Raw genomic sequence first — 27409 nt, 5'->3', positions numbered from 1 at the left:
ATGAACAGTCAAAAGAAAAGAAAAGATATGGAACCTGCTTGTACTTGGAGTTTATTGTCTGAACAGAAAGGTGAGTAACTGGATGAGGTAAGAGAGGGTATAATCTAGCTAATCCTGTTCATTCTTTTTCTCCTACTTCTCCTCATGGACTTCAGGAATTTTTTTTGAATCTTTAACATTGTGTTGCGTGTGTATAGGTGTATATATATTGAGACATTACATGGATATGATATTTACCCATTAATAATCTCTTGAAAATGTCTCCACAATTTTTGTGTTTTCCGAAGTGAGGAAAAAGAAAAGAGAAGAGGCAACTGTGGTTTCTACTGTTTTCCATGATCCCCAAAGCATTTTTAATCCTAAAAGACCCTCAAATCTCTCCCTTTACTGTAACCACAGATTTTCACAGGAGACAGCACAAAAGAGCAAAGAGCGAAGATTGCTGGAGTCCTTCCGTCCTTCCCTTGTGGCTGATTCCTGAACTCCAAGGAATATTTACTTATGAGGAATAGAAATTGGTTATCTTCAACGGACCACTCACTTGCCTGCCCATTTCTGTGACATTCCAATATCTGCCTCTCCAGAGTCTGCTTCCTCCTCTCCACCTCGTCAGTCACACCTTCTCCCAAGTATAAATCTCACTCTTGCTTTTAAAAGGTATGCAAGTACTAAAAACCTATAGAAATGTGGGGGCTGTGTGTGCATGCACACGTGCGTGTGTGTATGTAGGCACGCGTGTCTGCCTTTGTGTATTTCTCTCTATATACCTATATATGTAAGTATTTGGGTTGAGTCTATGTGTATACGTATTTAAATTGTAGGTCATTGTATATATCTGTCACACTACCATCAGCAATGTCTTATTTCTCATTAACAAGTTCAGCTTAACAGAAGCTTCAACAAAAGCAATAGGCTAATGCTCAGTGGAAAGCCAAATACCAGAAACAGTCACTTCAAATAATGTATGCCTCTTTAAGTTAATGCCTAAAATTTTCCTTACAGAGCATATAAATGTAAATGTTTATACCCTAAATATATGTGTGTGAAGGTCTCACATTAGTTATAAAACAATTTTGTGGGTGGGTTGGAATAGATGTGAGGTGACTTACTTCCTTGTATTTCTGTCTGGGGAACAGTGGGAATTGCTGTAACAGGGTGGCTAAATTTCTGTATATTTCGTGTTTCGATATGAAGGTGTATTTGTGCTACTCTTTTTCTTTTTTTCTTAACATATACCAACTCTTTCCTCCCACAGCTGCTTCAAATTCTCAGGCTCCATATTCATGGAAGGATCTCACAGGTAGATGTTTTCTCTCTTTTACTCTCCTTTTGTTTTGTGAAAAATGCCTCCTATAAACCTGGCTTCTCATCCGCATTCCATTCCCATCTCTCCCCCCCATATTCACTGGACAGCAACCATTGATATAACAAATAGGACTTTTATATCACATAGAGTAGATATTTGAATACTAGAAGGACCACTGATGGTGATCAGGCACCATATGTACGAACTTTATGGCTAGAACAGACTCTAAGTTGAGGCCAGCAAGTTACAGCTAGTGGGCCAAATCAAGCCAGGGGCCTGTTGTTGTAAATAAAGTTTTACTAGAACCAGCCATGCCCACTCATTTACATATTGTCTATGGCCACCTTCAAGCTAAGATGACAGAGTTGAATAAGGGCAACAGAGACCCCAAAGCCTAAACTATTTGCAGAATTTTACAGAGGAAGTTTGCCACCACTTCTCTGGATCAGCATTCCCCAAGCAGTTCTACAGAGCACTGTGGTCCAGGAGATAATAACTTCGCTCTTAGGAAAGGGTTCTATAGTCATTTAAGACTAGAGAGTGCTGGATTAAACCAAATTAAACAGCCTTTTTTGTTTTTTTCTTTTTTTACCATAGGCCATTTCAGATCCTTTCACATGCTAACATGCATTGAGAAACTCTAAAAGGAGACAAAGGGTGCATTCCCCTTAACTTATTTGACCACTGGACTTCTTTTCCACAGCTCTCTTATTAATATCTTGTGAAATAGTGCTCCAAGGAACAGTTACTTGGGAAATGACAGCTTAGACATTCACCTAACAGAAGTTTAAACTTGATAACTGACTCCTTGGATTATTTTTTCTAGTTGCAGAAAGTGAAAAGCTATGTAGTATGGTATTTAAGCATAGAGACCATGGCTTTAGACAAACCTTAATCTTAATTAAGTCTCTACCACTTACTAGCTGTTGAACCTTGGACAGCTTATCTAATGCAATAAGCAGGACTGGCTACATAATTGGTGGGCTGTGGTGCAAAATGAAAAGGCAGGACCCCTTATTCAAAAGTATTCAGAATTTCAAAATAGCAACAGCAGAGCATTACACCCGTGGTTCCTTCTGAGCACGAGACCCGTGCACAGATTTACACCCATGAACTCATAACCCTGGTTATAAGTTTCAATGTCCTTAACTATAAAATGTGGATAATACCTACTTCGTGGGACTATGGTAAGAATTAAATCAGAAATGTATATAAAGAGCCTAGTAAAGTGTCTGGCACAGAATAGGAAGTAATAAGTGACTTGTTTTTAATTCAAAAGCATTTATAGCTGTATTCCATAATTACTTATTGAGTGTCTACTATGTGCCAGGCACCATGCTAGGTACTTAAGGTATTATGGTGAAGAATACAAATAAGGTCCCTGTCTTCATGTAGATTATTGTTTAGTGGGAAAGACAGTGAAAAAATGAACAACACAAGTATAAATTGTGATAAGAGCTATAAAGCAAAAACAGGGTGCCGGGAAAGGGAATAATAGAGAGGATCTGCTTTAAATGGAGTGGTCGGGCAAGTACTCTTCTAGGAAGTAATGTTTAAGTTGAGATCTGAAGGATGAGGAAAAGCTCTCCACAAGAAGAGCAACTCTTAAGAAAAAGAAGAAGATAGCAGGAGAGGAAGAATGAAGGGGAGTAAGTCAGAGGGGGAGACGAACCATAAGAGATGATGGACTCTGAAAAACAAACTGAGGGCTCTAGAGGGGAGGAGGGTAGGGGGATGGGTTAGCCTGGTGATGGGTATTAAAGAGGGCACATTCTGCATGGAGCACTGGGTGTTATGAACAAACAATGAATCATGGAACACTACATCAAAAACAAATGATGTAATATATGGTGATTAACATAACAATAAAAAATTAAAAAAAAAAAAGAAGAGCAACTCTTACCACTAGCTAGTGGAAAGGCCCTAAAGTGGGAGAGAACTTGGCATTTGTTAGAAACTGAAAGCAGGCTAATGTGGCTTGAGTGTAGGGTCTGAGGAGAGTGATTTGTGGTATACCTTGTAAGATAAGGTAAGAGTTTTAGATTTTATATGAAGTGCAATGAAAAGCTCTTTTTTTTTTAAAGATTTTATTTTATTTGACAGAGAGATAGAGAGCACAAGTAAGCAGAGAGGCAGGCAGAGAGGGAGAAGCAGGCTCTCTGCTGAGCAGGGAGCCTGACGCAGGGCTCGATCCCAGGACCCCAGGATCATGACCCAAGCCGAAGGCAGCCGCTTAACCGACTGAGCCACCCAGGCGCCCCTGCAATGAAAAGCTCTTGAAAGGTTTTGGGCATGGCAGTCACATGATGTAATTGGTATTTTTAGAAGATCATGTTGGCTGCTGTGTGGAGGGGAGCCATAGATAAGCTAGAGTAGATGAGTAGGAGGCTATTTCAGCAGTCCAGGAAAGAGTTGATAGTGCCTTGTACTTGGGTGGTATTTGAGGATGTAGAGATAAATAAAGGAATTGGAGGCTTATTTTGGAGGTATAAATAATAGGCCTTGCTAATTGATTGAATATGGAGGATTCAAGAGGAGAAAAAGAAATAAAGAATGATTCCTAACATTTTTCTGAGCAACTTGGTGGCACCGTTTAACTGAGATGAAATGCCTGGGGAGGGTTTTTTTTTTTTTTCTTTTTTGAGGGGGGCAGCCATGTAGAAATCAAGAGCTCAGGTCTAGACATGTAAAATTGGAGGACCCTTTAAGATGTCCTAGTGGAGAGGGTGGTATGTGTTACAGTTGTTTGTACTGTTGTCTCGGATTCTGTGATTACTAACTCTTGGTGTCACGTCATTAGAATACCAGGAAATATTTAGAAAACATCTAAAAGAAAAATACCTAAACATAGGAGTCTATAAATGTTATCACCGTGGCAAACACATAGAGTCATGACTGCTTGTTTTAAAAGAACATGGTATATCAGAAAAGACACCGTGTGGGATTCCTCAACAAGATAATTTTATCGATATGGAACATGTATTTGTTCCCGATGAAGAGGGCTCCAGCTCCTCCCAAGCTGTGGTTCTTCAGGGATGTGCGGGGATTGGGAAAACGGCTGTAGTACACAAGTTCATGTTCGACTGGGCAGTCAGGAATGGTCACTCCAGGCAGGTCTGACTATCTCATCTATGTACGCTGCAGAGAAATAAGCCATATTGCTAACCTGAGTGCTGCCGACCTGATCATGAACACTTTTCAAGATATAGATGGACCAATCCTGGACATTATTCTTGTATATACAGAGAAGCTTCTGTTCATTCTCGATGGATTCCCTGAGCTTCAGTACTCTGTAGGTAACCAGAGAGGGGATCTTAGTGCTAATTTCCAGAAGAAGCCAGTAGAGACCCTCTTATGTAGTTTTGTGAGGAAGAAAACTGTTCGCCAAATCTTCCCTGCTGATAACTGCCCGGCCTACAACCATGAAGAAGCTCCACTCTCTGTTAACAAACAACCTACCCAGGCAGAGATTGTATGGTTTACAGATGCTGAAAAGAGAGCGTATTTCTTGAGTCAGTTTTCAGGTGCCGATGCAGCAACGAGGGTCTTTTATGAGCTTCGACAAAATGAAAGCCTTGACATTATGTCCTCTCTTCCCATCATCACCTGGATGATTTGCAGGGTCCTATAGTCACAGGGAGATGGTGACAGGACTCTTATGAGGTCACTTCAGACCATGACTGATGTGTATCTGTTCTACTTTTCCAAGTGCCTCAAAACCCTTCCAGGCATCTGGGTGTGGAAAGGACAAAGTTGCCTGTGGGGCCTTTGCTCTTTGGCTGCCGGGGGACTGCAGAACCAGCAGGTCCTAGTTCAGGTCAGTGACCTCAGGAGACATGGGATAGGAGTATATGATATCAATTGCACTTTTCTAAATCACTTTTTGAAAAAAACTGAAGGAGGTGTCAACATCTACGCTTTCCTTCACTTCAGTTTCCAAGAGTTCTTGACTGCTGTGTTCTATGCCCTGAAGAATGACAGCAACTGGATGTTTTTTGATCAAGTGGGGAGAACGTGGCAAGAAATAATCCAACAATATGGAAAAGGGTTTTCATCACTAACGATACAGTTCTTATTTGGCCTCTTACATAAAGGAAAGGGAAAGGCCGTGGAAACTACTTTTGGAAGAAAAGTCTCTCCAGGACGTCAAGAGGAGTTATTGAAGTGGACTGAGAAAGAAATAAAGGATAAATCTAGGTTACAGATTGAGCCAATAGACTTGTTTCACTGTTTGTATGAGATTCAGGAAGAAGAATATGCAAAAAGGATAACTGATGATTTAGTCAATTACATTGCTTCAACCTACCTATACGAAAACGGACATTCTGGCTCTGTCATTCTGTGTAAAAAGCAGTCACAGTCACCTGTCAGTGTCTCTGAAGTCTCAGCACCTACTTGGATTTGAGGAGGAAGAACGAGCCTCCGCATTCATGCCACCAGGCTTGATAATCAGTGAGTATATGAATGTATTTTCTCTAATATTTTGGCCTTCAGAAAAAATAGGCATTCTTCTTTTTTTTTAAAGATTTTATTTATTTATTCATGAGAGACAGAGAGAGAGAGAGAGAGAGGCAGAGGGAGGAGCAGGCTCCACGGGACTCGATCCCAGGACCCTGGGATCATGACCTGAGCCGAAGGCAGATGCTTAACCATCTGAGCCACACAGGCGCCCTCTTGTTTATTTCAAGTATTCAGGCACATGATCATTTTGAGCATTATTGATAAATGAATCATCTCCACTTTCCCTATTTTATGTCAGTCACCCCAATAAGGATTTATTGACTATCTATCACATATTGAACACTAGCTTCGGTAGACAATGAGGGAAAGTTAACATTTCTGAGCACTTACTATATGCCAGGCACTGTGCTAGCCACTATAAATGTGTGTGTATTAGTCTTCTCTGTCACTCTGTGAATGTGCTCTATAATTATAAAGTGTTATGAGCATGTAAGTAATCAAGATTATCATTGAGGACTCTGCTATTTTGGTGTCAATGACTATTCTTAAAAAGGTGGTAAACTTAACACTGAATCACTCTCCTCTACATATACTTTATCATTGAGACCTCAAAGAGCTCCAGGTTGGTAAGGGTCAGAACTGCACTCCTGTGTATATTGCCGTAAAGCCTGGGCTTTTTCCATCAGGCTTGCACCTTCACAAAGGGTCCAGAGCTTGCACCTTCACAAAGGAGGTCAAAGAGGCTTCGGTAAACCACTTAAATAATACAGATTCTGTATACTAAAAACAGAGTTCTACTGACTTATTGACTAAAGCAGCCAAGAAGATTTATACCTGTGTTATCTAGAAAATGCCACTGGTCATAAGTCTTTTCTCAATACTTGGGTTAAGATGAACAGTGCTGGGGCGCCTGGGTGACTCAGTTGGTTAAGCGTCTGACTCTTGATTTCCGCTCAGGTCACGATCTCAGGGTTGTGAGATCGAGCTCTCTGCTGAGTGTGGAGCTGGCTTAAGACTGGGTGGCTCAGTTGTTGGGTGTCTGCCTTCGGCTCAGGTCATGGTCCCAGGGTCCTGGGGTCGAGCCCCACATCGGGCTCCCTGCTCGGCAGGAGGCCTGCTTCTCCCTCTCCCACTCCCCCTGCTTGTGTTCCCTCTCTCTCGCTGTGTCTCTCTCTCTCAAATAGAATCTTTAAAAAAAAGTTTCTCTTTCCCTCTGCCCCACTTGTGCACGCGCGCTCTCTCTCTCCAAAAAAAAAAAAAAAAAAAAAGGATATTGCAATCCTTTAGTTGTGGGACCAGCTGAGGGGTAGGGGACCTTGAGAAGAAGAGATTGGGGAGTGAGTTAACCCGTCTTTTCTCTGATAGTTGTTATTTCCTCATTGGGCAGTAGCATAGAGATAGAAATGAGCATGGGATATGTGTGTTGAAGGGAGGTGAGCGGGGGAAGGAAAGTGCAGCAAGAGTTGTGTTTGGGATTAGAGTGGAAGGGGTAAGAGAAGTTACATGGACTCAGAATTACAAAGGCCCTTGTCTAGTGTCTTGACAAATTCATGACAGTTTCAATCCAGATGTATATTGTAAAATAAAATAATGGACAAATACACTGAGAATTTTTAAACACTGATGGAAACAAAAAGGGGCTTCTGGTTCATTCTAGACTTCCAGAAAATCAGCCTTAGATGGGAGTCCCTATCTTAACCCTGTTGCCTTTATCAGAGTTAAACTTTCTTCAAAATTTAACCCAAAATATTCCTTTCATAAGCATGTTGACTTGAGATTTTACTATTGAACTTTTCTAGTTTTTTTTGTTGTTCAAATATAATTGACATAGTTTCAGGTGTACTGTATAGTGATTCAACAATTCCCTACTCAGTGCTCATCACCAGAAGTGCACTCTTAATCGCCTTCATCTATTTCACCCATCCCCCACCCACCTCCCCTCTGGCAACCACCAATTTGTTCCATTTAAGAGTCTGTTTTTGCCTTTTTTTCTTTGTTCATTTATTTCTTAAATTCCACATATGAAATTGTGTGGTATTTGTCTTTCTCTGTTTGCTTTCACTTAGCACAATACCCTCTAGGCCCATCCATGTTGTTGCAAAATGGCAAGATTTCATTCTTTTTTATGGCTAATATTCCATTGTATGTATTTGCCACATCTTTATCCATCCATCCATCGATGGACACTTGGGTTGCTTCCATAATGTGGCTATTGTAAATAATACTGCTCTAAACATACGGGTGCATATATTATTTTTGAATTAGTGTTTGTTTTCTTTGGGTGTTCCTCAAAAAAATTAAAAAGAAGGGGCACCTGGGTGGCTCAGTCATTTGGCATCTGCCTTCGGCTCAGGTCATGATCCCAGGGTCTTGGGATTGAGCCCCACATCAGCAGGGAGCCTGCTTCTCCCTCTCCCTGCTGCTCCCCCCTACTTGTGCTATTTCTGTCAAATAAATAAAACCTTTAAAAAATTTATAAAAAATAATTAAAAATAAAAGTACCATATGAACTTTTCTAGTTTTCAATTATAGTTAATTCTTCTATTAGTACTGACAACCAAGAAATAGTTATATTATAAAGATAGCTTGGGCAAGTTACTTGACTTCTCTGAGCATCTGCAAAATGATTAAAATATCCATCCCTGTGTTGAGGACCTGATAAGATGATTTGTCTATGTAAAGTGCTTACCTTGGTACCTGGCATACAGTAACATGGCTTGGGCTTTGAAGTCAGACAGACCTGAGTGCTAACCTCCATTCTGTTCCTACCTATGTGACCTTAGGCAAATATCTTAACTTTTTTGTGCCTTAATTTCCTTATCTGCAAAATGGGGTAATACCTCTTAAGGATTTTGGAAGGGGTGAATGAATACTAGTAGGGTGACAGAAGCCAAAATTAACCTTTTACTTAAAATTTTAACTATTTTGTTGTAAATTATTTTTGCTCTTTCATCTCTTTTAGGTCCTTCCAGCTGTGCAATTTGCCAGTGTCTCGGCTACACGTGCCCTGCCAAGCACTGCGTAATCCATACGGTAAAATCAAAGACCTGAAGTAAGTTGAACTTTGCTTTAAACACTTAGGTATTTGCAAGGTAAAGATGAGGTTGCTAGAAACTGCACTGATCGGACCTGAAAACAAAATATAACTAGTGCTCAGCTTCTCCACAGTGGAACAGCAAATGATAAGATATGCTACGAACCTAGAAGGGGTAGAGAGTCAGGCACAGATCCCTGCTGGCCCCTCCAGCCTCTTCCCCTTTTGTATGTGCTATTTTTGCTGCAGGAGTAGGTGGCAGATTAAAGCATCTAAGAGATTTGTGTCTGGTGCCCCTCCTGGACCTACCCCCCTTCTCCTTCCAGATTCCCACTGTCGTCCTCCTTGGTTTTCTTTGTTGGGTCCCATCCCATTCCATGCAGCTCAGTGATCTTTTTCTCTCCCTCCATGTCTCACCCCCATCCCCTGTAGTTACTCCCCAAAGTACCATTGCTCAGAATCTCCCCGCCCCTGCCCTTCATTTCTTGCTCACTCTCAGGTGTCTTGTCAGCTTGTCAGTCCGCATCAGGAGCACACAGGCACAAGCCCCCTTGTTTCCAAACCCCTCCTCACCGCATAGATCAGTGTCTGCTCTCCTTCCCTTCTGTCCCAGAGGAAGAGGCGGCCTTTCCAATCCTACCCGAGCCAGTAAATTCATTTTTTTTATTTTTGTAAGCATTTATTTCACTTTACACAACACATAAGTACATAACGATCTAAAAGCCCTCCACCCTATTGTCCCAGACAGACCCCACCCCACTTTATATCCCCAACACCCCACCTCCTGCTTACCATCCCCTGACCCTGATCTCACCCTCCCCAGGTAATACCTTGTTTGCTAAATGTCTTTCCAGACCTTTTCTATGCTTTGTCAAACATCAATCAATAACATCAATAACAAAAGGCACATATAAATCTATAATATACATATCATACATATGCAGAGTTACAGAACTTTGGGGGGTTTTGTTTCACACACACAAAACTGGCTTATTTTTTTTTCATTGAACAGTACAGTGGACATGCCTCCAATACAGTATGCGGGGGTCTGTCTCCTCCGCTTTCTTCAGCTGTCTCCTTCCCCATGGTTCAAGTTTCTCCCCTGTTCCAAAGAACCCTCTTCTCTCAGCCCTGTATCCAACCCCACTCCTTCCCTTCACAGCCAGAACTACTCGAAGAGCTCGCCCTGACTGCACTTCCTTGCTTCCTATTTACTCCCCAGTCCTTGTGGTTTGGCTTCTGCCCCTCCCCAGCCTAGATCTGCTCAGAGATCAAAAGTGAATAGCAGACCCAGTGAACACTTTTCACCTCCTATCTTAGGGTCTCCCCTGCAGCCACGGGCACTGCAGAATATGCTCTACTTGCATCTCCCTTCCCCCTGTTCTGACTGCTCCTAAGGACCTCCCTGCCTCCATGGTTCCCAAACAGTGGCAGTTTTGCTCTCCAGTGGACGTGTGGCAATATCTGGAGACATTTTTGGCTGTGACACCTAGGGGGTAGAGACCAGGGATTCTGCCAAACATCCTACAGTGTACTGGATAGCCCCCTGCAATAAAGAATTACTCACTCTCAAGTGTCAAGAGTACCCTAGAAAGATATAGATGAGCCCTGCCCTAGAAGGCTATAAATGAGCCCAGAGGTTTTCTGAAAATGCAAGTTAGGGCTCTTGCCCCAAACCCTGATGGTTGTCCACACCTGCCCCAATAGGAGACAGCCCAGAGTCACAGCCAGCTGCTGTAGAGATGTCCCAGGGCCATGACAGCTTCAGACCCTAGGTCAAGAGAGTCCCTGGGTAATATCCAGGGCTCTTCTAGTTGTCTTATTATGGTCCAGGTGTGAAACCTCACCATCTTTCCATCTGTGGGCTAACCCATACATTGAGCCTCCCTCAACACCACTCACAGTCATGAGAAAGGAGACACAGACCATCCTCCCCCCTCCCTCTTTCCCAGTTTACCCCCTCCCCCTGGAAATTGATTTCCCTTTGGGATATGTTCTATTCCACATTTCTGAATTCACTGAGGGATTTGTAGCCAGATTCCCCTCCCAGTATTATTCTGGTGGTGGTTTGGGAGAGAGAATCCCTCAGGATGGCACCACACTGGTCGGTGGTCTAAACCAGTAAACGCTCTGGGCACTATCAGTTGCTGACTCACCTCTTAGGCAGTGGCAGGAGTTTCCAGTTCTGCCACTGGGGATTGGGGAGGGCTCTCCTGTTGTGGAGCTAGACAGCCATAGCAGGCCTCGTCTGCAACTGGTGCTGGTGTCCCCTGTTTGTAGATCTGAAAGATTTTCTTAGGAGTGGCAAATCTCTGCTGTGTTTTAAGTCCAGGGTTAACTACAGGCCTGTTTTGATCGTTTCTCATGATATAACTTGATCAGAACATGAACAAGCTTCCTGTCCAATTCATTCCTGGAAACAGTGAGGATGCAGGAATCCTCACTATACCCGTAACTCTCTGATACTTCTCCCCAGCCAAGTTCTGACAGTTTCTTTGACAATCTATGGTTTGTAACTGCTCTTCTGGTGCCAATTTCTGACTTGGAAATAACCTGGTTGCCCAGAACAGGAACCCACTCAAGTTAGCTTAAAGAAATGGGGATCTGTGTAGATTGGATTTTCACGATTGCACAATTGCAGAGAATGGAAAAGTGGTCATGCTACCATTTCTCCAACTCTTAGGGTTGCAGGATCAACTCCTGTGCTGCTTCTCTGTGCCTTATCTGCTCCCTGGGACCCCATTCTGGCATTCTCTAAAAGACATTTGGCTTCTATAAAGCACACAGTCCCGCTCCCTGACAACCAGTACCAGGCCTTGGCCCCAACTCCAAATAACCCACTGTTTCCTTACCCAACACCACCCTGACTATGGAATCTGCCTCTCTGTTCACATTCTCTAGTGTGAGAACCTGTTTGGCTCAGGATGGGTCAGGTGGCCACTCCTGCTCCAATCATATACAGCCTAGGTGGGGAGAGGGGTGGGTTGCCATATACATGGCTGCTCGGGTCCACCAGATACAAGGGTTGGGGAGGGAGACACATACAAACAGAAGCTACAGTGCTTTTGGGGTGTGGAATGCTAATGCTCTGGAACACAAAGGGGGTCAATCAAAACATGTCTCTCCCTGTCACTCTACACCCTCTCCACTTCCCACCCATCCCCTCCCCCCACTCCACCCAGTTTCCTCCTTCACCTCCCCCCAACCTTGAAAATTGATTTCCCATTGGTATATGTTTTTGTTCAGGGGTTTCACATTTCTAAAATTACTGAGGGCTTTGCAGCCAGATTCCCCTCCCACAGCGGTAGCAAATTTCCCTCCTTGAAAAATTCACAGCTTTACACCAAGGGCAGTCCCAATCCCCAGGCCTGCGAGATATGGGAGGTCTTCTCTGCTGACGGGGTTTGGAATCTCTCCTGTCTCTTTGGGATTCTTGAGGGTCTGTTCCCTGGGACCCCCCAACAGACCGCTGGCTACCATCAAAGGGCCTCCTCTTGGGAGTTGTCTGAGATGGAGCTCCTGCTGTGAATGTTGCTGCTGGTGGGGATGGTGCGGGCGCGGGTGCGGGTGCGGGTGCGGGTGCGGGTGCGGGTGTGGGTGTGGGTGCAGGTGGGAAGGGGGATGAGGGGCATGAGTAGGAGTATGTGAATGAGGTAGGGAGCTGGACAGGGAGGGGTGGTGGTGTGACTCTGGTCCTAGAGAAATAAAACATGGCTGTTTCCACTGACCTGAGCTCTCCCTCCCTCTGCCCACCAGTGGTGTAATTTTCCTGGTCCATGGCTCCAACCAGGTGCATGAGGCCTCCACCCAGCTCCTTTGCGGCTTCTGCCCCCAGTGCATCCTTCTGTCTTCTTTCTCTTCCTGTGGCACCAGCAGCAGTAACAGAGGTAGCAGCAGCTTGGGATTCCTCCTCCTCCTCACAGGCCCCTTCTGTCCCAGCCCCACTGGCGGTGGCCAGGCCTGGCTCCTCTGAGGCTTGGCCCTGCTCCCTGGTACACCCCAGCTGTTGGGAGACAGGAGAGCAGGGTTGAGACTCATTCTGGGGACGGGGCAGGGAGATGGGGTGGGGATCAAGTAGAGATAATCTTACAACCTGTAAGAGCTTCCACCTCAGGAGCTTCTGTTCCTTCTGTATCTCCGCCAGGTTTGCCTGTGTCTGCCGCAGCCGGAAGGCTGACTCCTTGCGCTCCATCTCCTGCTGCTCTGTGAACTCCTTTAGGTCTGTGGCCAAGGCCTCTGCAGCGGACTTATGCAGTTTGGCAAAATCATGCAGCCAGTGCACCCTGTGCCCCTGTAACTGGCTCTGCCTGCGGGCAAAGCGCACGCCCAGGGCCAGGCTGCTCCAGGCACAGGCGTCTTTGGCCTGGCTGGGCACTGCGCTGTCTTCCAGGATGTCCCTGAGCTTGTTCTCCACCTCCTCCCAGGACAGGGATATATTCTCGAGGTAGAACTCAGGGCCTCTCGTGTGCCCGGCCATCTTCTCATTGATGAAGGCCACCACACTGTTGTGCTGGAACCCAGCACTGGGGTCATCAGGTTTCAAGGACATGACGACTGAGCACCTTAGGGGTTTGGCTGTCCCTGTGGGATGAATCAACCAGTTGTCCACTCTGCAGGGTCCCTCCCTGCCCCCTGGCCCCCTCACCGCCTGCCCCATGCTCCCCCTCGCCACCCTTGCCGACCCTTCAACCCCCGTCTCCTGCTCCTGCTTCCCCTCCGCCCCCCCCGCCGCCCCCCCGCTTCCCCGCCGCCGCCCACTTGTCCCCCGCCCCCCCCGCTTCCCCGCCGCCGCCCCCCCACTTGTCCCCCGCCCCCCCCGCCGCCGCCCCCGCACTTGTCCCCCGCCCCCCCCGCTTCCCCGCCGCCGCCCCCCCACTTGTCCCCCGCCCCCCCCGCTTCCCCGCCGCCGCCCCCCCACTTGTCCCCCGCCGCCCCACTTGTCCCCCGCCCCCCCCGCTTCCCCGCCGCCCCCCCACTTGTCCCCCGCCCCCCCCGCTTCCCCGCCGCCGCCCCCCCACTTGTCCCCCGCCCCCCCCGCTTCCCCGCCGCCGCCCCCCCACTTGTCCCCCGCCCCCCCCGCTTCCCCGCCGCCGCCGCCCCACTTGTCCCCCGCCCCCCCGCTTCCCCGCCGCCGCCCCCCCCGCTTCCCCGCCGACGCCCCACTTGTCCCCCGCCCCCCCCGCTTCCCCGCCGCCGCCCCCCCACTTGTCCCCCGCCCCCCCGCTTCCCCGCCGCCGCCCCCCCACTTGTCCCCCGCCCCCCGCTTCCCCTCCGCCGTCCCCCCCACTTGCCCCCGTCCCTCACCCCAGCCCCCCACAACACGCCGCCCTCAGTCTCCACCCACCTGCTGCCCTGCCCTTTCCCTTCCCCCCTCAGACCCTCTTAAAGGCCCCCTGACTGGCTTGCCCCACCGCGTACACCTCCTACCAAACCTCACCTCTAACGCCGGGGCCAGATAGGGTGCCAGCTAACCACGCCTACCGACGAAGCCTGAAGAGAGAGCGCACCTTTCCCTTCTAGGACTCCGGGGGAAAAGGAAGCCTTGGGGCCAACCCTCGAGGCTTTTACTTTAGGACTGTTCCAACTTCCAGAGACAGTGGGGGTGCGTGGGAATTTGTGAGAAAGGTTCCTCCCGAACTCCAGGACCTAAAAGAACCCACTACATTGCTGAAAGTCGCTGATGGTGGTAAACAACAACAGTGGTTAGAAAAGACTTAGAATCGAGAACGTGAAGTACTCATAATCAAGTACAGGAAGTTCTACCCCCCTCCATAATGGTTTGTCCCACGCCAGGGGGCCCTTGCCTCCTAGAGATGGAATGTTCTAGAACTCAAAGCAGCCCCAATCCCTCATTGGCTTTCCTCGGAGGAAGAGGGCGGAGCCTGGGAACAGCTTCGTCGCCCATTGGCTCAGCACTGAACATTCTAGTCACCGTAAACCGTCTTAAATTCTGGCCATTTCATCCCGAAACCATCTCTCGAATCTGTCCGCCTTCACACGCCAGGCACCCTAGTCCAGCTCCCCCTACCTGTATATCTTCCTAGACCACTGCAGCCCTCTGATACCTGGTCTGTCTCCTTCCTACCCTGACGTCAGAGGGATCTGAGCATGTCAGTTTAAACCTCCAATGGCTTTCTGAGGCCTACTGGAAAAAACAGACTTAAGGTTTAGTCCTACTTTGCCACTTACTAGATGACCTTCTGCTATAATTGAATCTTAGTTTCTACCTATGGGCCTACCGTGAGTACTGAGTAACAAAGTGCATGGAAATTTGATGTAATGTTTTCTATGATCGCATTTTTGTAAAATATACAAATTGTGTGTGTGTGTATGTGTACGTTTCTATGATCTTGAAGAAGGGAGTGGGAGGGTATACACTAGACTCTTAACATTGGTTATCTCTGGGAAGTGGAACTGGAGAGGAGGTTTGGAAAAAGCTTTGATCTTTTTAAAATACATCTTTCTATGATTGCATTTGTTACAAAAACATATATTTCTATATGTATGCATGCATTAAAAATCTGAAAAGTCATGTACCAAAATGTTAACAGTGGTTATTTTGGGGTGGTAGGAATATAGTACTAAAAAAACTATATTTTTCTCTATTGTGGAGATTATTTATATGTTTTTTTAAAAAAACATTTAAACTATTTTTTGATAACTTGTGATCATTGTAAATAATTTTTAAATATCTATAATGTGAATGCATCCCTATAATCTTGCCCTTCCCCAACCTAGAAGATAACTACTAGTGATAGTTTGATATATATCCATCTAGTCTTTTAATAGAGGCCATAGTAAATACAGTTGACCCTTGAACAACACAGGATTTGAACTGTGGAGGTCCACTTACCTGTGGATTTTTAAAATAAATTCAGTACAGTACTATAAATGTATTTTCTCTTCCTTATGATTTTCTTAGTTAAAAAAAAAACATTTTCTTTTCTCTAGCTTACTCTATTATTGTAAGAATATAGTATGTAATACGTATAACCTACAAATATGTGTTAGTCGACTATTTTACTGTTAAGGCTTCTGGTCAACAGTAGGCTATTATCAGTTAAGTTTTGGGGAAGTCAGAAGATAGGCAGATTTTCAGATGTGTGGAGGTCGGAACCCCTAACCCCTGAGTTGTTCAAGGGTCAGCTGTAATTGGCGGGTTCTCAAACAAAGCGTCCTCATACTTGTCTAATGGCCTTTGCCCAGGCTGCTCCATGAGTGCCCCATGTCCCTGGGCTCCTCCTGTTCTCCCTGCTCCCATTCTCTTCATCCACCTAACTCCTGCTCAATTTCTCTTCCCCTTTCACAACAGCACTCAAATATTTCGTTCTCTTATAAGTATTTCTTGGTCCTCCAACTCCCACCCCAAGCTAGGCAGAATTGTGCTACCTTTCTGTGTCCCCATGATACCTTACGCATACCACTTGCAGTACTTTTCAAGGCCAGGTCTGGGTCTTAATTATTTTGGTGTTTTCAGCATCTGGCATAGTGGTAAGCACCCAGTAAGTTAATTGTTGAGTGTATTGAAAGAATTCATTACATCAGTAAGGTACGAACAGATACCTTTAAAGAGAGTCCCATTTTCTTTCTTCTCTGAAATATCTTTTTCTCCACACAGACTGATTTTCTGCCACCTCACAGCTTCTTGTGGTAGGGACCTCTCTTTAGTATTTGAAACTAACCAGTATTTGAGAGATTTGGAGTTTGTAAAAAATACCCTGGAAGATTCAGGAATGAAGCTTCTGTGTGAAGGATTATTACAGCCAAACTGTATCTTACAGACATTGAGGTAACTGATAGTCGGAGAATTTGTTGTCTGTGTTCGTTTCATTTTTGGTCAATTTCTGCTTGCATTGGGGGGAGGGATGGGCAGAGCATGAACAAGATAATGAGGTCATTCTTCTCTTCTCTGAAGGTTCTACCGATGCCTTATTTCTCCTTCTTGTGGGGCACTGGCAGCTGTTCTCAGTACCAGTCGGTGGCTCACTGATCTGGAATTTAGTGAAACCAAACTGGAAGCTTCAGCTTTGAAATTGCTTGTGAAGGCTTAAAAGATCCAAATTGCAAATTACAGAAGCTCAAGTAAGTTGTAACTATTAGTTTTCTTGCTGTAAGAAAAAAAAATTTAAATATGCAACTCAAGATGGATGTTGTGTGATCAAAACACATTTTGAAGAATCATGGAGAGGAAGAATAAAAGTGACAGACTCTAAAATTGTTCCTATGCAACAAGTTTAGGAAAAGAATTTTCATTGTAGGTGACAATAACATCAATGACTATGATAATAACCCACACTTACTGAACAATCACTTTGTGCTGAGCATAGTGCTGACTGCTTTGTATCTGTGATTTCCTTTAATTGTAAAACAGCTCTGAGAGGTTTCAGATTATTATGTCCGTTTTAGCAGATGAGGAAATAGGGACCCAAGGTCATAAGACCAAATAACATGGCCAAGGCACAGTTCAGAACCCACATGTATCTGACTTCAAAGTCCATGGTAATGATTTTATTTTATTTTATTATTTTTAAAGATTATTTATTTATTTGACAGAGAGAGTTAGCGAGAGCAGGAACACAAGTGGGGGAGTGGGAGAAGGGGAAGCAGGTTTCTCGCTGAGCAGGGAGCCCGATGCAGGGCTCGATCCCAGGACCCTGGGACCATGACCCGAGCCGAAGGCAGACGCTTAACGACTGAGCCACCCAGGCGCCCCTTTGGTAATGATTTTAGTAAAAAAGTTTATCATATATGTATTAGGGTTGTCCAGAGAAACAGAACAAATAAGATGTATATAAATTTATAATTTATAAATATACAAATTGACTCTTGAACTGCACGGGGGTTGGGGCACCAACCCCACCCCCCACAGTCGGAAATCCACGTATAACTTTTGATCCTCCAAAAGCTTAACTACTAATAGCCTGATGTTGAGTGGAAGCCTTACTGATAACATGAACAGTTGACTGACACATATTCTGTATATGATATATATTATATACTGTATTCTTATAAGAAAGTAAGCTGGAGAAAAGAAAATATTACTAAGAAAATCATAAGGAAGAGAAAATACATTTATAGTACTGTATTGCATTTATGAAAAAAAACTCGTGTTTAAGTGAACCCATGCAGTTCAAACCTGTGTTGTTCAGGGGTCAACTGTATAGAGATTTATTTTAAGGAATTGGCTCATGTGGATTAGGGTGGCTGTCAAGTTCAATATTTGCAAGGTAGGCCAACAGGCTGGAGACACAGGGAAAAGCTCATGTTGCAGTTCAAGTCCAAAGACATTCTGCTTGTGAGAATGCTCTCTTCTTCCCCGGGAGGTCAGTCGATTTCTTTAAAACCTTTCAACTGATTAGGCAAGGCCCACCCAAATTATGGAGGGTAAATTACTTTACCCAAAGTCCCTGATTTAAATGTTAATCTCATCTAAAAAATACCTTCCCAGATACATCTAGAATAATTTTTGACCAAATATCTGGATATATGACTTAGCCAATGTGATACAATTAACCATTGCAATATATATATGGGTTTATTTACTTTTTTTTAAAGTAGACTTCACACTGAGTTCCAGTGGAGCTCAGTGCAGGGTTTGAACTCATGACCTTGGGATCAAGACCTGAGCTGAGATCAAGAGTCGGACGCTTAACCAACTGAGCCACCCAGGCACCCCTATATGTGGGGTTTTTAAAAGCAAAAGCTCTTTAACATTAAAGCTTTCTAAAATCCACTTTGAAACTCCTTTTTTCCCCCAAAATGCCTCTTTTTAAAACTTCTAAATTGGGGAGATATAGACATGTATACTTACGAGCCCTCTTCAAGGCTAAGGTTGGAGCCTGGTAACTCAAGAGAAAATTGAGGACTCAAAGATTGTAGTATATATCATAGAAATTCTTGAAAGTAATGGAAGAAAAAGTTGATGGGATTCAAGAAATTGGACTACTCAATATGGAGAAACAAAGATTAAGAAGACAGGAAGGTCGGTAAAAACCACTCTTTGTCCCAAAGACGGCATATTACATGGATGATGATGGTGGACTGGGTCTCCAAGGATGGAAAATTAATAAATAATGAACTTTTAGATCTTTTGACTATAAAGCTTATTAAAGATATTATAGCATTTCCCCCATGGGACTTGAAAGAAGCTATGAGATAGAATTCTAAATTCATGCAGGGAGTTAAAATAAGATTAGGTCATCTTGATATTTCCTCCCAACACTTTTTTGGAGGGGCAGTCAACACTTACTGAGTTGCTACTGGGGGACACAGTGTTGTGGGAGCAAAGTATGATTCTCCCCTGGAGGCTGTGACGTTATCAAGGTTGGCAGTCTTGTATAGGTGGGCCTTTATTTTCTTTGATCATGAGGTACTGTGGGTAGGGGGTGAGTAGGACAATAAAGCAGCCCGTTCTGTCTCTGTTCATCTCTCTTTCTCTCCAGGTTGTGTGCTAGCTTTCTCCCTGAAAGCTCAGAGGTTGTTTGCAAGTATCTTGCCTCTGTTCTCATTTGCAGTCCACACCTCACTGAGCTGGACCTGAGTGAAAATCCCCTGGGGGACACAGGGGTGAAGTATGTTTGTGAAGGTCTCAGACATTCCAACTGTAAAGTGGAGAAGCTAGAGTAAGTTTCTTAGAACTGTCTGGCATCATCTTATGACTGTTGAACTTGGTGAATGCCTGCTATGTGCCAGGATCTATGCTTGGGCTTGGCAGAAGTTATTTCACCCAATTCATTCCTTCCAATAACCATATAAAATGGATTTTTTAATCCCCATTGTACAGATGTGGAAACTGAATATCACAGGGAAACGTGACTTGTCCAAGGTCACACCACTCAAAAGTGGTATAGTCAGGATGAGACTCCAAAATCTGTCTCCAGATCTCCCGCTCTTCCCAGTATACAGCCATCTTTTTTTTTTTTTTTTTTTTTTAGATTTTATTTATTTATTCATGAGAGACAGAGAGAGAGACAGAGAGAGAGAGAGGCAGAGGGAGAAGCAGGCTCCCAAGGAGCAGGGAGCCCAATGCGGGACTCGATCCCAAGACCCCGGGATCATGACCTGAGCCAAAGGCAGACGCTTAACCATCTGAGCCACCCAGGCGCCCAGTATACAGCCATCTTGCATGTTTGCAGGAATGACACTACTTAAATATTAAGAATATTTACCGTGCACCCAACACAGCACTTGATATGGGTTGAGTTATCAGAGGGACAAGTGACAAGGCTGCCCTTAAGGACACACAGATATGAACCCACTGGAGAACAACACAGTTCAATGTGCAATGAAGTGCCCAACACTGTGGAATCATTTAGAAATGCCAGATGAGCCCAGGGAAAGGTACGAGGTCACTGTGGGCTGGAGACCTCAGGAAGTGGCTTTGTGAAGGAGGTGTGCCAGGAGCTGGAACTTGAAGGGAGGCTAGGAAAACATTCTCAGAAAGCTAAGAGACAGCAGTGGCTGATTTTACTTCTTTATTTCTTGGTAGCTTGAGCACATGTTACTTAACAGATGCTAGCTGTATGGAGCTCTCTTCTTTCTTGCAAGTGAGTCAGACTTTAAAAGAGCTGTTTGTGTTTGCCAGTGCCCTGGGGGACACAGGGCTACAGCATCTCTGTGAAGGTCTGCAGCATGCAAAGGGTATTCTCAAGACTCTTGTGTAAGTGTCTGCTTATCCTTATTCTCACGGGTCTTGGCACTTGAGATTCAGTGGGACTCCATGGTTAATGGCCACCTTGGTATCCCCATTCCTCCAGGCTTTCTGAATGTTCCCTTTCTGCAGCTTGTTGTGAGTCCCTTGCCCACGTCCTGAGCTCCACCCAGAGCCTGACAAGGCTGCTTCTAATTAATAACAAAATTGAAGACTTGGGACTGAAATTGCTGTGTGAAGGATTAAAACAGCCTGACTGTCAGTTAAAGGATCTGGCATAAGTATCATGGACTGTAGCCACAGGCAGAGTTTCCTGATGTTTCAGCAACTCTTAAAATTAAATGAGTATTTTTTGGCCTGGTGATCGAATCTCCAAGGAAGCAATAAATGAAGAACCAAATAATTTAGGGAGTATAAATGTTCCCCTCTCCACACTCTCTGCTTGGCCCTGGCCCAAGGGATTTTTTTTTCACACGATACTCTGAGTTTCTAATGTGTTTTTGTAGTGGGCCAACAGAATTCCTCAAGTAACTCAGTGCAGATGAAATGATGCCAGCCTTCTCTACCTTACTTCCTGGCGGATGGTGGACCTGCCGCCTGACTGGAGAGTGCTGTCAGGATTTGTGCAATGTACTCTACACCAATGAGTACCTAAGAGACCTTGACCTCAGTGATAGTGCCTTAGGGGACGAGGGTATGCAGGTGCTGTGTGAAGGGCTGAAACACCCCTCTTGCAAACTGCAGACCTTGTGGTAAGTGCACAGTGACTCTTTGCTCACTGGGCTCTTGTTCCAGGCTCTATATGAAATGGAGGGTCATTGTGGAACTTTCTTGAATCCCCAATTCCCCGTAGGTTAGCAGAATGTCATCTCACAGATGCATGTTGTGGAGCTCTTTCCTCTGTCCTCAACAGAAATGAGAACCTAACATCGCTAGGCCTAAGTGGAAACGACCTCAAGGATTTTGGAGTGCAAATGCTGTATGATGCACTGATTCAGCCAATATGTAAACTACAGACATTCTAGTAAGTTACTAAGGCGGGGGAGGTGGGAGGGAGAGGGTCAAGATAGACATGTGGGGTTTGATCATAGCCCATTGTGGTGAGGAAAGAAGAAAAACTGAGGGCAAGACATGCCTAGGCAAAATATCAAAGTAAGTGAAGTGACCAGTAGGCCTCCTCCTTGGACGCAGGGCCAGGGCCAGAGGCAGAGAACAGGCAGCACTGGATCTCACTGCTAAGAGGAGCAGCATGGAAGAAGAGTACCAGATCTAGATTCTGTTAGGTCCGGCTTAAATACTGGGTTTAGCATCACTAGCTACATAACCATGCTTACTTAACCTCCCTGAACTTTAGTATCCGTGTCTGTAAAATGGAGCTAATACTAGTACCTGACTATCTGGTTTAACAGGGGGATTGAATGAAGTGAAACATTAGTTATAAATGTACCTAGTACAACCTTTGACACATAGGTGGTACTCCATAAATGTTAGATTCTTTCCCTTTTCTCTTCTCATACTTGCCAGGGGTCTTAATATTTACATTTGAGAGTCTTCAAGACTCAAGAAATGAAGCTGTAATGATGCAATTATAGGAAGTGGAGGTCTTGACCCTTTCTGGTCAATGTCCATCTGCCAGCTCAGCAGGCTGGCATGACACACAAAGTCACTCTTAATTAGGATACAGCTATGCTCTGTTGGCAGCTAACCAGTGACCAAATGGCCATTCATTTCTGGCATTCAGAACTGGAACACATAATGGAAAATAAAGGCCGAGTGCAAAAATTCCACATTTCAAAGCCAATTTGACGGATTGAAGTGTAAATGAAAACAACATAAAGGCCTGATTACAAGTCTGGCTGAAAGAGAAGCTGGTTCTCTACTAGCAAAGTGAAGGATGTTAGTTTCAAAGGCTTGAAAGTGTGGTGATTACTGCCCAGAAAGAGAGAATCATTCACGACATGATGAGCCTCAGAGATTTAGGGACCTCCATTCCGGGGTGTCTTTCTCAAAAGAGGTAACTGCCGTCTATATTGTCCACAGGTTGGAATAAGCTTAATGATCAATCCCAGTGTTTCTTCAAATACTGAGTAATTTAATGTGGTGGCACTCTATAGTATGTATGCTTCAGCAAAGGTCTTAAGTGACAGCGAGGAGAAATTACTTTGTGATGGAATGCCATATTTGCTTTTTATTGTAAATTATTACACTATTTCCTGTATCTCTTGCTCTTTGCCTTTTAACCGATGTGCTTCCATTGTGTTTTCAGGACAACCTTCAAACCCTTATAACTTGTCAGTTGACAAGTTGATAACAGTGTGCAATAATAGCTCAGAATACAAAATAAAGGACACACACACACACACACACACACAGAATAGACACCATTCACTGACCTCAAATCAATTTTGATTGTTAGAGTATATGGAAGTCAAACTGTAACTAATAGAAATATATACTTCCGCGAGTAAGGTGAGAGGAAATTATGGATGATTTAATGTTGTGGTGGGATTGAAAGGGGGTGTAATTCCAGGAGAGCCTTCTAAAAGGGGGAGTCTCAGCTGGAAATTGCAAAGACTGGAGGAAGAAGGTTACTTTCTAAGAGTTGCTGGAGTGTGGGGCTGAATCTTATTCCTCATTGTATTCTCCGCCCCACACCATAAAGTTCCTTGCTCAGCTTTGCATATAGGAAATACGTATAGAAGACCACAATTAGTAATTTAGAGCATCTGGAGGCAAGGAATGGAGACAGTTAATGACATGTTCAATAAAGACTAAGTGTCTAGACATTCAGAAGGTCAAGGAATAAAAGAGGCTGTGGCCTTAGAGTGGCAGAGGCTCACCATTCATTCATTCCACAAATTCTTGCTGAATATCTGCTATGTGCTAGGCAAGTGTGCCAGGTGCTAGGAGACAAGAGTAAATAAGACATAAGACAGTCTATGCTCTTCAGGGGCTACGGGGCTTAGTGGTAGAGACAGGCACAGAAACTGAAGAATACAATAGGGTGATCATGTGGTCTTAAGGGAGTCCTGGCAGGAGACAACTCACCCAGCCCAAGAGGGTCAGGGAAAGCTTCTTGGAGGAAGGACCACCTGAGTTAAGTCTCAGGACTATTAATAGCCAGGAGAAATGGGGGTAAAGATGAAGAAGGGTAGCCCACGCTCAGAAGATAGCATGAATAAGGTAGCCAGACAATAAGCTGCATGGTTTATGGTACCTGATGGGGAAAAGGATGGGAAATATCCAAGGAGTTTGCTCTTGCTGGAGCATAAAGTACAAAACAGAGTGTGTCAAGAAGTAAGACTGAGGGGGTAGGGCAAGGCCTTGTATGCCATATGTGGTTAGTAAGACCTGTTAGCAGAATTCTGAGTGAAAACTCAGTCATTGCTCTCTTTCTCTCACATACTCTAGTGGTGGTCCATTTCGAGGCCTCTTCTCATCTTTCCAAAACTGGTCCCCAAGATAGAGCCAGTTTTGCTTCCAAAGTTGGTTGGAGAGTCAGTCCACTGCTGCTCTGTTTCTCACTGCCACAGGGGGCTGATCTTAAGAACTGACCCTAACCAGTCCCACAGAAGTTTGGTTACTAGACAGTGATGCCCTGGCTGGTCTGGATCCCTGCTAGCCCTGCAGTGCCATCATACTTGGGCTCTGAGGTTACAGATATATTAGTCCACACATAAACATGCAACTATTGTTCTCTAAAGTATTATATGTGTCAGGGTGGTTGGGTCTAGAGGAGCTCCCGGAATCAACCACAGGTGTGTGGTGTGTGTGTGTGTGTGTGTGTGTGTGTGTATGTGTGTGTGTGTATATATATATATATATATATATATATATATATATATATATATATAAGACCTGCCCTTGCCCCAGAAAGGTGTAGGCCCCTGAGTTGGGTCAGGGGCCCCACTTGAGCCTTTTTCTTTCGTCAAGATAATTTTATTTTATGGGCCTTGGTGCCTTTCCCAGGCACTGGGCCTTGGGTAAAGGCCCCTAAACTCACCCTGATGCATGTTCCTAATTCTAAATTTGGAAAGAAGGGGTTGAGAGTAATTGGTCTCTTAATTCCCAGAAGACCTCTGGGCTTCCTAAGCATATCGGCCCACCTCTTGCCCAACAGTGAGCTCTACACATCAAGAGGTAAGGCAACCTTTGCTAAGTCACTCAAAAAAAATTCTCAAGGTCTTGTTACACTTTCATGGCATTAAATATCTACTTACCCTACAGTTTCATAGTTAGCAGGGTTACTCATTTCACTTTGCTAAAGATTAGTTTCTATCCAGTAAAAACTAAAATCTTAACCTCACTACACACTTGAAAGAGCTTGTACCTTCTTTTGTAGTCAATGGGTTTTAACTGGGGACACACATGTGGAGTTTGAAGTCCTTGTTACACACTGTGGGAAGTTTTCTAGTAGGTGGGCAGTTGGATATAGGAGTGTGCCCCGGAGATGATAGCTGAAGCCATGCCAATGGATGAGATCCTCTAGGGAGAGTGAGAAGAGAAGAACCCCTGAGGAACATCTCTGGGGAATTAGCCTTGGGCAATACCAACTTTTAAGAGGTGGGTATGGAAAGGAAAACCCATGGAGTAAACCAGGAGAGAAACGGTGTCCTGGAAGCTATGGGAAACGTGAGTTTCAAGGAAGAAGTGCTCAACAGTGTCAAATGCAGCAGAGAGGGCCCAAAAGGATGAGTCCTGAAACAGATATCCATTGGATTTAGTCATTAGGAGGCCATAGGTGACGCTGTCAAGAGCTGTTTCAGTGGTGTGGTGGGGCTGGAAACCAGACTGCTGTGACTTGAAGAGATTGGAGATGAGGAAGAGGAGAAAGAGCAGAGACTAATCTTTCAAGAAGTTTGTGAAAAGGGGGCGCCTGTGTGGCTCAGTCTGTTAAGCATCTGCCTTCGGCCTCAGGTCATGATTCCAGCGTCCTGGGATCGGCCCTGCGTCAGGCTCCCTGTTCTGTGGGGAGTCTGCTCCCCCCTGCTCTTGCTCATTCGCTCTCATAAATGAATGAATGAATGAATGAATGAGTAAGTAAGTTTGTGAAAAGGAGAAAAGATTTGGGGCTGTAGCTGGGAGGACTTTTGGAACTGCGGGAAGGAGGGAGTTTTCTTTTTCCTTCTTGTTGAGGATAGGCGAATTTGTAGGCTGAATGAAAGGAACCCATAGAGAGGGAGAGGTTACATATACAGGAGCAGGAGCTACTGGGCTAATACAGCAGGCCTTGGACAAAGGCAGAGAGGGACGAGAGTGAGAGTCCAAGAGGAAGTGAAGCATTTTCTCAAGGAGAGAAGCCAAGGCTGAGGGAGGAGGTAGATGGCTAAGTGGGTGAAGTAACTGAGTGGTGCTAGGGAGCAAGTAGAATGGGAATCTCATCCTCGAGGATAGGAAAACTAGTGAGGGCATCTGTTGGCTTGACTTGACACAAGATTCTTTTCATTTTTCATAGCATTGACACGGATCATTTACACGAAGAAACATTCAGAAAGATGGAAGCTTTAAAAATGAGCAAGCCCGGAATCACCTGGTAGTTTACAAGGAGCATATAGACCCCCCCCCCCAATCTGGCACCATCTTTAACAGTTGTGCATTATTCTTCTTCTAATCCTGTTAACCTTTGCTGAGGACCCTAGTGTGAAGCAAGCGGCAGTGATAGCTATTTCTTCCATAGAATCATACACTAAGTAGGACGTGAAAGGCAGAAGCGCTTTAGTTCAAATGTCTTCAGCAATAATACCTTACATTCATATGTTGTGTTATACAGTCTACTGTGTTTCCACAGAAATCCTCAAAGGTAGGAAGGTGAGGCTCCGAGAGGTTGTGAGTAACTCTAGGTCATGCACCTCATTAGTGAGAGAACTGGGACTAGAATCTAGCCAGGCCTTACAACACCCAGACCGGGCAGGGAAACAGTAGAGAAAAGATATGAATGAGTCAACGTAGAGGAACAAGATACTTGAAGTAATTAAAGGGCAAGAGGGTGTACAAACCCGTGTTCTGTCTTGTGGTGCTGATTTTAAGTGAAACTCTAATGCACAAAAGAAAGAGAGAGGAATGAGTTGGATTGATAGGGAAAGACTTCCTGGAGGTGCAGCTTGATGTGGGCCTTGAGAATGAGCAGGATTGAGACAGGGGAGATATACTGGCTCATGGCTGTCAGACTGCGGGCATAGCACGGGGCTGTGTTTGTGAGCAGCTCACCAAAAGCGCCTAGGGAGAGACAGACGGCAGTAAAGTTTCCTGAGCTGCAGCACTGTCTGCATCCTAGGCTCCTAAGGGTGCTCTCCAGTTCCCAGGCTCAGATCCCTTTCTGAACTTTTAATACCTACCCTGTGTGTTCTTGTTCATGGACTCCTGTGGCCGACTCACTCCTCACCCCTGACAACATGTCACATAGCCAGCATGGATCCTACACGACCCCATGTCCTCTCTCTGCCCAGCTTCCACAGAACACCAGACGAGACAAGTGGAGGGAGGGAATGCCAGGCAAAGAAAATAGCACAAAGTCCACGAAATAGGAGTGAATGTGGTGTGGGATGGACAGAAAGGTAGGCTGACCTGATTAAGGTACAGAGTTGTTTCTGGAAGCTACTTGACTAGCTCTGTGACCTTAAATAAGTCACTTGGACTCTTACAGTTTCTGTTTTCTCATCTGTAAAATGGGGATAAAATGGCATTAATATTGCAGGACTGTTGTTCCTAACATGGTGCCAGCCCCCACACAGTAGGCCCTAGAATGGTGGCTGTTCGTAGGAGTGTAGAAATGTACTATAACTCAGCCGTGTAGTCTTCGAGCTCCCAGATTTTCCTGCTGTGTAATCGGTGTTAACTGCGCATTTGAACGAACTGTGTGTGCTGGAGACAGCAAAGCTAGCAGGAGAGACGCACAGTGGGAAGTTACCGCAAGTGAGAGGTCCAGCTGCTTCGTGTTCTCATCCATCATCGCATGTTG

General features: G+C 44.9%; 1 protein-coding gene and 1 pseudogene across 2 annotated transcripts; one reads left to right on the top strand and one right to left on the bottom strand.

The window, feature by feature from the left end:
* LOC148163005 (NACHT, LRR and PYD domains-containing protein 12-like) lies at window positions 1-25988 on the top strand (annotated as a pseudogene).
* Window positions 12067-13350, bottom strand: LOC114198364 (testis-expressed protein 13A). 2 transcript variants are annotated; one of them, XM_088028951.1, is made up of 2 exons: window positions 12892-13350; window positions 12067-12804 (listed from the first exon to the last, which is right to left on the bottom strand). In XM_088028951.1, exons 1-2 carry the CDS (start codon window positions 13348-13350, stop codon window positions 12067-12069), a joined length of 1197 nt encoding a protein of 398 aa, XP_087885077.1. The 2 variants fall into 2 exon arrangements, with proteins under 2 accessions (XP_087885077.1, XP_087885078.1); XM_088028952.1 differs by having other exon boundaries at window positions 12895-13350.
* Window positions 25989-27409: the final 1421 nt, after the last annotated feature.

Source organism: Eumetopias jubatus, unplaced genomic scaffold (genome assembly GCF_037043125.1).
Source record: "Eumetopias jubatus isolate StellerSeaLion01/CBP00866 unplaced genomic scaffold, mEumJub1_p1.0 scaffold_11, whole genome shotgun sequence".
NCBI classification, from domain to species: Eukaryota; Metazoa; Chordata; class Mammalia; order Carnivora; family Otariidae; genus Eumetopias; species Eumetopias jubatus.
The sequence above is the reverse complement of the archived record's forward strand: the minus strand, read 5'-3'. Positions and strand labels throughout refer to the sequence as shown.